Here is a 12,016-nt window from a genome sequence, read left to right on the forward strand (position 1 = left end):
CGAAAGGATGCCGCGTGTTGTAGATTCCTCATCTGGATGGAGGCAGATGGCAGAGCTTCTTGGCGAGGAAACTGGGTTGCCCATGATGATTTGCCTGAAGTGCTCGAGGGAAAGGGTGCGTGAGGCCTGGTCGCAGAAGGAAAATTTGAACATCGGTCGGGTGTATATGAAATGCCCGGTCAGTGAATTGAGCTTTGATTTGGTTTTTGTGCTTCCAGATCTCTGATAGGGTGTAACCAAGGGTTTCTTGTTCATGCAGTCATGTGGTGACTTCAAATGGCAGAGGCGTTACTTGGACGATTTGATTAAAGCAAAGAAGGTCCAGCTACGTTTAGATGATCAAGATGGGATTCAAGAAGTCCAGTCCGTGGAGGAGATCCATGTTGCTGGGAGCTCTGTTGCCATGTGACCCCTCGGTGACGGTTTCGTTAAGAGCAATGAATCTATACTATAAAGGATGAAATAAATGAGTTGCTTTCTCACCTATATTAAACCAGTCATCCCTCTCACAAATCCCCTTCTTGAAGGCCCATATGGAAGGGCTAGGTGCTTGCGGTTTTTTAATTTTTATATTTTTTATTTCCATTTTTTACAAAAATATATTTTCGATATGGAAATTTATAGAAATATACCCCGGTCGCCCCGCTGCCGGGCGGCCGGGGCTAATCTGCAAAAAAAAGAGGAAAACAAATTGCGGACAAGTCCCTGGGAACCGGCCGCCCAGCAGCCGGGCGGTCGGCCCCCAAGGCCGCCCGGCTGCGGGGCGGCCGGAATGTTTTTTTGCAATTAAGCCCTTTTCGCGAAATAATTTCATATATGTGCTATTTTTCTAACTTTTTGCAGAAATAGACCCTGGGAGTGGGCGCTGTAATATGTGGCGCCGAGATAACACGTCTTGGCGCCACAGATCACGGCGCCGAGGTGCCACGCACGCACAAGCAATCTAGTGAATCTTTGAACTTGCCTTTAATATTTTCGGACATTTTCAGGAGACTAGAATACTGTGAACTACACATCAAATATAACGGTAAGAATTAAGAACTAAAAACTGCATTACACAATATAAACCATAGGAATTACATCATAATACAATGTTAATGAAACACACATCAGACATGCAGTGGCATGGCAGAACCCGTTGCAACTACGGTAAACAGATTCTGAACTAACCTAACATGCCTTAGGTAATTTAGAAAAACACAACAAACACAACGATGTAGCATGTGACTAGCAATAGGTAGTCCTAGTAGCCGTACCCCCACGTAGCAAACTGCGTTGAGCCTTCTCCGCAGTATCCACCCATTGCAGGTGGTGCAGGCGGTGGTGCCGGAGGGGCAGGGACCTTCTTCTTGTGACAAGGGCAGTTGCAGTAAGGAATAGTACATGGTTCATCCTGTGAAGCGGCAGCATTGCTGGTATCATCATCTTTGTCGTCTTTGTTACCCTCGCTCAATTCCTCGTAATGGTTTACCTTGCATTCCAGATCAAAGATCTTTATCTGGAGGTACTCGATGAACTCTTGAACTGAATCAATTGGTGCAGGATCGACCCATCTGGTAAAACCATAGTTTTCTGGAGCATCTGAAGACTGCAAAATAAATTTTATATAAGGTATCTCAACGAAGATAAAGAAATAAAACAACCGAGTATTACCCATGCGTGTGGGCATTTGAAGAAACGACGACCGCCATCCATCCCGTCGGTGCACATCTGCACTAAGCAGTCCTCACCATGTCTGCATTTTGGCCACAGTTCTCTACGGTTATCGTATTGTCGTAGAGGAGTTTCATTGGTAAAATCACTCTTGTGCTGTGGCGGAAACTCAAACACTGGTTCCGGAAAGGAATCAAGTCCAAGAGGCCCCTCCCATATTATGGGGTCTCCCTTTCTTCCCCCTTTTCCTTTCCCAAAACCGTAGTAATTCTTCCCGCTAGACCCACCTCCAGACATTGGGTATACAATGAGCTTCGGTGTTTGAGTGCTGCTGGGAGTTCACAAACTTCGGAGTATTTATAAGCGCACAAAGGTCTGATACTCGGAGTGTGGAGTGTAAATGGACCTGAAAAGCCTACATGACAACACAGTGAAGAGGCTAGCTGACCGAACACTGAAAAGGCTAGATTCAATTATCGAACTGACTACTCGATGCATCTCTGTGCATGCAGAGCATCTCTGTGCATGCAGACTCACAGCACTGCATCGCTGCCGCTCGGTCGATCGTGCCTAAATGCCGCCTTCCCCACTACACGCCACCTCCCTTCGTTGTAGAATGACAGTTCCGTCATCCTCGCCCGAGAGACTGCTTTGAATGTGAGCTGGGGTGGTTGCCGTGTTGTCACATCTTTTTGAAATGGTGAAAGGGCACTACTATTGGGCTGTCGTCTTTTGTCACGTTTGTCTGGGCAAACAATGCGACATATTTTGAGCTATACGAGCGTGGCACGAAGTTTACTCTGTATGCGGTAGTCATCATCATCGTCGGCGGGATCTCGGCCGCTAATTCCTCCCGCAAATAACTTGTCCTTCATTAAATCACGGAAAAAATTCGCAAGAGATTCCCTTATTTCATGAGCATTATGGAACCCACAAAAACATAACAAGTTCACATCAATAATATCTATAGAAACAAATGACAAGTAAACTACCACAATCATAAACAATCATAATCCGAACAGTCGACACAGTCCATAATGCCGCCGGAGAAACAAGTGGAAACAACTAACGACCCCTACCATTCCGACCTCTCTTACGTTGTGCGTGTACGTGATCTGTAGGGTAGCTATGACGTTCCGGTGGCCCCACATTTCTGGCAGGACGGCGTAATTGAGCCAGAGGTGTATGCAAGCTGGGATCATCGTCCTGGGCAGGCGTAGCAAACAACCGTGTAAACTCGTCCAAGGAGGCCGCGGTGTTGTCTTCAGACCACCCTACATATCACAAAAAAAAATTAAGTAACATTCAAAAGGTGAATGCAATTCCGTACAAATTATTGTACGTACCCTGTGTTGGAGGAGGTGGTGGTGGTGGATAGGAAGAAGCTCCTTCATATCCTCCTAGTGACGGCATAGGGTGATACGAAGACGGCCCCGCTCCGGTGAACTGTTGTGATCCTGAGTAAAAATAACAACGTATGAGCCTTCGACCATAAAACATAAGCAAATAAAATTATGCACCACATATTTATCTAAAGTCCCTCCAGCATGTGGCATAGGGGTAAACTGGGTCCCATGAAATGGAGCCCCTTGCGAGGCACCTGGCCCTCCATAGGGCTGTGAACCGGGGTACCCGTACCCTGTGTGGAGTCGTATTTAAATAATGCATATAAACATACGGATCGGTAAATATCACACCATACCTTCTGCCTGTCGATGGTATAAGGGAGGCTGCTGCCATGCGGGACCACAAGGAACCGACGTCGACGCTTGCGACGATCCGTAGGAATCCTCGTACTCTGTCTGCGTACCAAAGGCCTGAAGCATACCTCGGGCTCTATCACGTTGAGTGGTCCAGGCCTGTGCCGGCACGCTCATTGTAGACCCGCCATGAAGCCTCATTACATTCAGTGAGCAATCCAATTCAAGCAGCCTGCATGCCTCGAACTACAACCAAAAAAACTTAGTATACAAATATTAAAATATTGAAAATGCCGTCAACATTTACTCACCGCCCCAGCTAATGCCTCATCCCTGTGTCGTGCATACCGATCCTGCGAAGTCGCAACATGCGGCTGTGGATGCATGTCAACATACGTCAAACGGCAAAGAGTCTTCGGTTCGTACCAGGTCAGGTACGCCCGAAACGAAGGCTCAGTGTGTGGACCGGTATCCTCAGCCAACTGCTCGTCTGCATCATCCCACGCAACCACCCATGGTTGTAATCTAGTGACCCACATTGTCGAGAAAGGATGCCCAGCCCTTGATAAACTGCACGTTAAATAGAAATTAGTTTCACGTTATTAGTACATGGGTGCTCATAAATTTTTGTTACCTATGATCGTGGCGCTGAACACGATCTAATACTGAAGACACAGGGAAAGACTGGCATCGACCGAACTGCCTCATGACTCTATCCGGGCAGTGGGCCTCAACTGCAACGTCGTACACCAAAGCTGCAGTAGTCATCCATAGGACCTGGTCCTGTGTGCACACCGAAGATATCCCCAGCGGTGCACGTGCGGCTATAGCCGAAGGACTGTATGGCTCCCACACAATGTCTTCTGGGGTCAATCGATCAAATTCGGCAACAAACTCAGGATAAGACCGCCGGGTCTGTACATGTGCCCATGTTTTCTGCAAAAATAAAAATTATGTGTCCATAAGAAAGGTATTGAGGGAATAATGTATGACCATAGTACGCATAGAATATAAATTTTTATCGGGTCCATACCTGTCGAGAGTATCAGAGAGTCCCCATGGTGGGTCTGTCGTCCTCCATGTCACCGTACATATCCGGCGTGTACGGTGACTTGTCAATCATGGGACGACCGATCACAATCCTCTCGTAAGACCAAAGCTGTAGCAAAATTGGGCACCCCGTTAGGACAGCATTCCTATCATTCTGCCGTGATGCCTTGCAGAGTCCACGATATGTGCATGCAAGAGCCGCTGAACCCCAACTATATAAGGGTATGGCATCCTCATCTGCATCGGCGATCTCCTATGCGTATGGCAGAAGCACCCTATCCACACAGTGCCCGTGTGAGTTGTTGAACAGGATGTACCCAAATAACCACAGCAGGTATGCCTCGAGTGATCTAGTCACGCTGTAGTCATCAGCATGGGCTACCAACAGATCCGGCTGCAATGAAGTACGAACATTGAGAATAAGAAATACATGAGTTATTTCAAAGCCATAAAATACATCAACACATCGTTTTGTACGAAATTGTACCTGAAACTGTAGGAGCCATGACTTGGAAGGGCCTTTCGACTGTGGGTGCTCATTGAAATCTTCAGGATCAATCGTGGTGGCAACACCTGCAAAACGTTCCTCAAGATCCTCCAGCCACGTAGAAGGTACCACGCGGGGCCCGACAGAGTCTCCGGTGATAGGAAGACCAAGCAGCATCGCAACGTCCTGCAGGGTCGGTGCCAACTCCCCACAAGGGAGGTGTAACGTGTGTGTCTCAGGTCTCCATCTGTCAACGAGAGCTGAAAGTAGAGACCTGTCTAGCTTCACCAAAGCACTCTCAGCAAGACGAGCCACTGTGAGAAGACCTGCCTCGCTCAGCCTGCATCATACAGTGCTCAAATGTTAATACATTATATAACGAAATGTATAACGGATAAAAACATAAAATATACGACATATCACCTAGGCACCCATCGTTGGTCTACAGCAACCAACTCTGCAGGTGGACGTGGACGCAGCACGTTTAGTTCTTGGTGCTGAACCTTCGCAAGGAAGGACCGGTGACCCGAATCTATTGTTGGGTCCAGCAACGCAGGAGTAACCCCAGCCATACATATCACGTAAGATCAAAACAATACAATACAATCACACACATGTAAATATTTCTAATATTTCCTTATATTTCCTAAATAATTTATAATATTTTCTAACCATTAATAATAATTTCTAATATTTTGTAACATTTTAGAAATTTTCTAATATTATCTTGCAATTTTTAAGATTAATTAATTAGATTGCTAATGTACTATATCAACGCTAATCACTACAATTAACTACACCTAAATGTACCACTAATCAGTCCTAATAATAATTAAAATGATTGCTAATCTACTGTTTCAACAAAATAGTTTCTATAATTTTTTATAATTTTCTAACATTCTCTACAATTTTCTAACATTCTCTACAATTTTCTAACATTCTCTACAATTTTCTATAATTTTCAACAATTTTCTAACATTTTCTACAATTTTCTAACATTTTCTACAATTTTCTACAATTTGCTAACATTTTCTACAATTTTCTAACATTTTCTACAATTTTCTACAATTTTCTAACATTTTCTACAATTTTCTACAATTTTCTAACATTTTCTACAATTTTCTAATATTATCTTTCATTTTCTAATACTTCTCTAACAATTTTCTAATATTTTCTAATACTAAATCTAACACTTAATGTTCTATATCAACACTAATCACTATAAGTAAATGCACCTAAATATACCATTAATCACTCCTAACAATAATTGAACTGATTAGTAATCTACTGTTTCAAAAAAATAATTACAACATAATCTATTGATAAAATGTGAAAAACTTTATTTACCTAAAGTCGCCGGCTTGAAAATCCGACAGGGCTTCGCCGCTTTGCCTCTCCCTCACCCCTCCTCTCCCTCCCTCTCTTTTCTTTTTTCTGTATTTTTAGCAAGGCAAATGAGGGGGGAGTGACAGCCAACACCCTTATATAGGGGTGGGGGGCCGGCCGCCACCAGCCGGGCGGCCTGGGAGGCCGGCCGCCTGGCTGCCGGGCGGCCGGTTCCCAGGGACTTGTCCGCAATTCCGCATCCTCTTTTTTTTCAGATTAGCCCCTGCCGCCCGGCAGCCGGGCGGCCAGGTCCCGGCCGCCCGGCAGCGGGGCGGCCGGGTATATTTCTGTAAATTTCTATATCGAAAATATATTTTTTTAAAAACGGAAATAAAAAATATAAAAAATAAAAAACCGCCTAGGTGCTTGACATGATTTGGAAAACAATATCAAGGAAATTATTTCTGCCCAAATCCCATTTTTTTTCACCCACGGCGTCTCATACCCGCCCGCCTGTACCCAAAGCTGGGATCCAATCGCGACGCCGCCTCCCCCGCGGTAATCCAATCGCGACGCCGCCTCCCCCGCGGTCAAGCCTGGGCGCAGTAATCCCCCGCCCGTCGCGCCTCCCCCACCGTGCCATGCGAAGCAGCCCCGCCGCCGGCGCAAGCCGGACCGCGCGCGCCTCCCCTGCCGTCGTGCAGCCATGGCGAGAAGGGGAGTGTGGAGGCCGAGCAGGAGGAATGCCTCGCCCCTGGCGACAGAAGGCGGACGCTGCGGATGGCGGGGCGGAAGACGGGCACTCGCCACGTCGGCCGCGGGCGGCGGCGGCGCCGGCGGCGGGTTCTACGGCTTCCCCTTCAATGTCGCTGCGCTCCAGGTCATAGCGCAAGATCCCCTTCCCTAGCGCAAGATCACCTTCCCCCCCGCCGCCCGGCTCCTACCCCGACTTCCAGCGCCTGCTCCCAGCCGCGGACGCGCTCCAGAAGGGCCAAGCGCCACGCCGGCGACGAGCCTCGGACAGCGATGGCGACGACGACGTTCCAGGCTGCGCCGCCGCCGTGCGACCTCGCCATGCCCCGTCCACGCCTTCGCCTGCTTCGCGCCGCTGGAGGCCGCGCGCCGCGCCGCTGCCGCCGATTCCGAGCTCCTCGTGCGCACGGGCCCCGCCCACTGCGGCTCCCTTCGTTGTGGGAACCTCTGGGCACCCGACGCCTTCGCCGTCACCTGACGCGACCCCGCCGCGCCCTGGGGGGCTCGACTTCGTGGTCGACCCGCTTGACGGAACCTGCCGCCTGGCCTTCTCTTGCGATGCCGCCTTCGCGTTCCCGGGCTCCCGCGGGGCCTCCGGCATGCTGCGCTGCGCCGTCAAGCTCGAGTTCTCCTTCCTTGATGTCGCCGAGGTCCTGGCATTCCACGATTCGTCCTCCTCCAGTTCTCGGCTGCGCCCTTGCTGTACTACCGCAAGGCGGCCGACGACATTCACCAGCCACTGTTGTCTGACCTGCTCGACAACGACCCGTGGATACGGACGACCGACATCAGCCCCTGCGGTGCTCTCCTCTTCTGGATGGGTTTGATCTTCTTGTTTTGCTTTTAGATTTTGTAATTAATATTTTTTAATGATTACAGTTAGGGCTCCTGAAAACACTCCATAGGAAATAAAGAGATTGAGGGATAGGTTGCGCTATGCCAATATGTCTGATGAGGCTAAAAAGGAAAAGATCTCAAGAAGAATCTGAACCGTACCATTATCAGAGGGGGTGTCATTATGTTATGGTTTGTTTGTTCTATAATCCTGCTTTGCTAATCAGCTATGTCTTGAAAATGCTTCAGTTCAGTCAAAAATTACCAAGATCGCCAGTGCTTAGGTCACCAGAAGTGTGTCAAATGGTTATTAATTCCAAACTACAGACTACTGAGCATTGGACAGCAACGGCGACATGGAGATGGAGGTCGAAAGCGAGTTCAACAACCGCGATGCTGACTCAAGGGACAACGTTGTCGACGACGACACATGCTCGCTGGTCAGTATAACCTTTGTGCCTATGGCGGCAATGTGGGTGCCCCTCTTCCTTTCGATCTAGCGGATTTGAGATTGTGCTCTGCTCTGTGCTCTTGATTGATGATGGCCTAAGGTTTCTGTCGATCATTAATTTTTGGGCGAAAACCGATCTTGAGATAGGTCAGTTCAGGGCTGTGGGTAGCATATCCTGGTACATGTCAATGTTGCATTTGATTGTCATTCTTTTTTATCATTGTTTTAACTAGAAAACATCATCAGGAAGGGTTACCCTTGGTGGATACATTTTGTGATCATAGTGTATTCATTATGTTTTATGGCTAGATCTAGATGCTTTCATGTCTTGTGACCAGCAACAAGATGCTGTAGCTGTCTTTTTTTCCATCTGCTGGTTGATTGTTTGTGCCATTGTGATATGCAAAATTCTGATTTATACTTCCTGAAGAATTTCATGGCCACAAAAGATCGCCCTTATTTTTTTTTTGACCTGTTGGTGCCAGTAAATATTGGCAGCACCTCATCATTTTCGAATTTTGCTTCTCTGGCCTGTTGGTGCCACTTATATACCAGTTTGCATTTCAAAATTGTATCAGTTTGCTTAGATTGATAAATGGAGACCTGACAAATTAAGATAGTATTTTAGAAGTGAATACTGATTATGTTACTTCTATTCTCAAAATGGATTTTTTGTTGTTTTGAACAAGTATAACCTGCATGATCGTAAGCATTTTTAACAGATATCAAATTGGCCTACAATGAATCTGCTTCTAAACATATGCTTTTACTTGTTAGGTGAACTTCTGCGCAGTATAACAAATAAATATGACAATTTTTGAAAATTACTTTCACTTAATGCAAAGTTTTAGTTGTGTTGCAGTCCCTGATCTATTTTCCCTACGTTCTTCATGTTTGGTGTGGCATTTTTACATAACTGGAGCTTTAGAATTGCAAATAAAATATGATTGAAAGCTAATCCCATCTTTGTTACTTTATTTCAGATGATTGGTAAGGCAGGATAGGGAACACATGGCCCAGGGTGATCTAAGAACCGGCTCAGTTCCTTGTAAGGTATTCTTTAAGTAATTATTGCAGCATTGATCTGTGTATCATGGCCAGTCATCTATATCCGTATATCATTGGAATTTACAGGTGGATTGCAGGTTACCATGAACATGAAGCTCTCCTCCAAGAAAATGAAGACTTATAAAGGATGAACAAGACATGGCCTTGTCAGAGTGAGAGGCTTTGAGGAAAACAATTAAACACCAAATAGAGTATGATGGCTTGGATAAGGTTTGAAAAACATTTAAACACCAATCGGAGTATGATGGCTTGATAAGGTTTCTATCCGGGGTCATGTTTATTTTTGTTTGTGTTGGCCAAAACTGATTCTTTGAATGATCTTGTTTATTTGCTTGTGGTCGAGTAGGTCAACCCAGCTCTGTCTGCAATTAGGTGTCTAATCCACTCTCAGGATGAGGAGGTCCTAACTGATGCCTGATGGGCTGTTTTATGCCTATCTAATGGACGTAATGACAAGATCCGAGCTGTGATTGACTCTGACGTTTTCCCCACCTTATGGAAATTCTAGTGTAATTGCAATTTTCAGTAGTCAGTTTTCCTTCCAATGTTCTAATATGGCAAATGATTGAAGTCCTAACTCCTAATGACACTATGATTTCAGGTCGGTATTAGTCATTTTATTTTGTTTTGCACATATGGATTTACTTTTTCTTGAAATTGTACATCTGCAGTTCCAATCCGATTTGTGCCACAATAAAATTACAGTAACAGATCAAGAAGAACTAAATTAGCAAAGCTTCCTGATTGTTTGTATTACCACAGTACGGTATGAGTTTGTGATTACATTTCTCTTAGACATGAATTATGTTCCAGAGAAATTGGGAAGCAGGTTTAGTTTATGCAAAATTGGGAAGATGTGTTTTTCGGGTGAATGACATCACTCACTCTGGTGCAGAGATGGCAGTGGTTTTAGTTTTGTTTCGTCCTACTATGGCACCTTTCTCATTTATAGACTTGTTAGCTATTGCTTTCATCATCTTTCCTCATTCACCTCTTTCAAAAGAATTGTGTGACTAAATGCTTTGTTAATGCAAATAAATGATTTATTGAGGGGTATAACTCTGGGCATCCTGGCTTTAAAAGAATAGGCAATGGACAATATACTCGTGTCAACAATGGGCATTCTGGCTTTGTTAATGCTTTGTCGATATTTTGATTTTTGGAAATATACTCGCATGCTCCTTTGGAATCGTCTTTTTTTATATATAGCTACCTAGCCATTGTTTACGGTCACAAAAAAAAAACAAAGAAGTAGGCAAAGATGGCTTACTGCGCAAGTTCGTGTGCATGGAAGAGGCTCTTGGCTTGGCTAATGGATCCGTAGTTGATGTTTTTGCTGTTGTGGCTTCTGTTGGTCCTTTGAACCCCCCCCCCCCCCCCCCCCCCCCACTGCTCCCTTTATCCATTAGTCACACGGGAGATTTGTTTGATAGACTCCAGGTTGGTATTTCTAATTGATGAAATGTATTTTGCGAATCAGTTTTGAATCCCAATAGTTGAATAGTTATTTATGCCTTGCTTTTGTTGCAGTCGCATTGGATTCCTTCGTATTGTCTCCAACTATTCCCAGGGCACAGGATTGGAATTCCTCGAGGAAGAAATCCATAACAAATTTCTCATGGCAACTAAAGTCAGTGAAAATAGTGATAGAGGTTTGTTTGGTAAAAAAATAAACAGATTTGGTGTTTCCAAGATGGCTTTGATGGTTCACGTTTATCATGTGTTGTTTGCAGGTTGCCCCGTGGATTCAGATGACACGGTGATCACTTATAGTAGAACTTGGTACATCCCCTTCCATTGCAAAGCTTGAAGGTGCATGCCACAACATTGAGTGCTGATATATTTATTATATATATGCTCTACTGTATTTGTGACTTGATTTGTTCTTATTTTACAGCTATCAGAATTGAACTATGTACGGATGTTATGTCCCATGATGCAGTTAAAAGGGTCATTGCCCTCAGAGAAGATTGGATCAAGAATTTACACTCAGCCTCAAGAGTCTCAAGCGGTGGTGCATCCGTGCGCTATATATATCATTATTTATTCTGGATTAGAATTGTAATTGTAACGATATCATGCCAGTTCAGTTTGGATTAGATGCCGTTGAGTAGCTCCCCATGGTATGGATGATTGGTAGATGTGGACACGTGTCTCCCTTTCGTGGACTTTATTTGGTCAATAAAGAAGTCGGCCATGGTATTTTGATTTTGATATACCTATTGAATTAGAGGTGTTAAAATAATTCCTTGACATTCCTTTTCCTATTGTAGCACGGTAATTAGCAATTAACATTAATATCCTAATATTAATGTGATGTATGTTAATTTGTTTATTTTCCCAAATATTATGCACATCAATAAGCATTGAACACGTACGGCAAAACTAATGCCTGAGGGAGTACTTACGGCAAAATAAAATTGTGGACATAGAATTAAAAAATGCCTATGAGATAGAAATTCCACCACGCACAATAATGAATTAAGACAAGTTCTTATGGTGGATCTGATATAATATTTTCACTGAACTCTTACACCATGGAGTATATTATATACCTCCACAGAGTTGATATAGAATTAGTTTCAAACACGTGACTAGGCACGTGCATAACCACTAGTTGGAAGCAAAGGTTGAGAGATTAACCCAAACTATGATTTTCTGCGGTGTGTTTGCTTTAGCCCTTGTTGCCATGAG

General features: G+C 44.8%; 1 protein-coding gene and 2 long non-coding RNA genes across 10 annotated transcripts; 1 reads left to right on the forward strand and 2 right to left on the reverse strand.

Moving 5' to 3' along the window:
- Nucleotides 1–2,594: 2,594 nt before the first annotated feature.
- LOC120701426 lies at nucleotides 2,595–3,062 on the reverse strand. The gene is made up of 2 exons (XR_005686096.1): nucleotides 3,000–3,062; nucleotides 2,595–2,927 (listed from the first exon to the last, which is right to left on the reverse strand). It is a non-coding gene; the product is annotated as an uncharacterized LOC120701426 (long non-coding RNA).
- Nucleotides 3,063–3,654: 592 nt separating this feature from the next.
- Nucleotides 3,655–4,171, reverse strand: LOC120701427. The gene is made up of 3 exons (XM_039985474.1): nucleotides 3,988–4,171; nucleotides 3,780–3,923; nucleotides 3,655–3,706 (listed from the first exon to the last, which is right to left on the reverse strand). Exons 1-3 carry the CDS (start codon nucleotides 4,119–4,121, stop codon nucleotides 3,673–3,675), a joined length of 312 nt encoding a protein of 103 aa, XP_039841408.1. The 5' UTR covers nucleotides 4,122–4,171; the 3' UTR covers nucleotides 3,655–3,672.
- A 2,559-nt stretch (nucleotides 4,172–6,730) lies between these two features.
- LOC120699071 lies at nucleotides 6,731–11,538 on the forward strand. 8 transcript variants are annotated; one of them, XR_005685209.1, is made up of 7 exons: nucleotides 6,731–7,769; nucleotides 7,849–7,995; nucleotides 8,131–8,243; nucleotides 9,238–9,307; nucleotides 9,389–10,974; nucleotides 11,056–11,134; nucleotides 11,220–11,538. It is a non-coding gene; the product is annotated as an uncharacterized LOC120699071 (long non-coding RNA). The 8 variants fall into 8 exon arrangements; XR_005685211.1 differs by having other exon boundaries at nucleotides 6,732–7,769; nucleotides 7,849–8,243; nucleotides 9,389–9,532; nucleotides 9,669–10,974; XR_005685205.1 differs by having other exon boundaries at nucleotides 6,734–7,769; nucleotides 7,849–8,243; nucleotides 9,389–10,762; nucleotides 10,853–10,974.
- Nucleotides 11,539–12,016: the final 478 nt, after the last annotated feature.

The sequence above is a fragment of the Panicum virgatum genome, chromosome 3K (assembly GCF_016808335.1).
Source record: "Panicum virgatum strain AP13 chromosome 3K, P.virgatum_v5, whole genome shotgun sequence".
Lineage (NCBI taxonomy): Eukaryota > Viridiplantae > Streptophyta > Magnoliopsida > Poales > Poaceae > Panicum > Panicum virgatum.

Coding starts and splice junctions, on each gene's coding strand:
- LOC120701427 (XM_039985474.1), bottom strand. CDS start 4,121: ATGACTACTGCAGCTTTGGTGTACGACGTTGCAGTTGAGGCCCACTGC. Junction 3,924..3,987: donor GTTCAGCGCCACGATCATAG/GTAACAAAAATT, acceptor TTTAACGTGCAG/TTTATCAAGGGCTGGGCATC. Junction 3,707..3,779: donor TTTCGGGCGTACCTGACCTG/GTACGAACCGAA, acceptor GCGACTTCGCAG/GATCGGTATGCACGACACAG.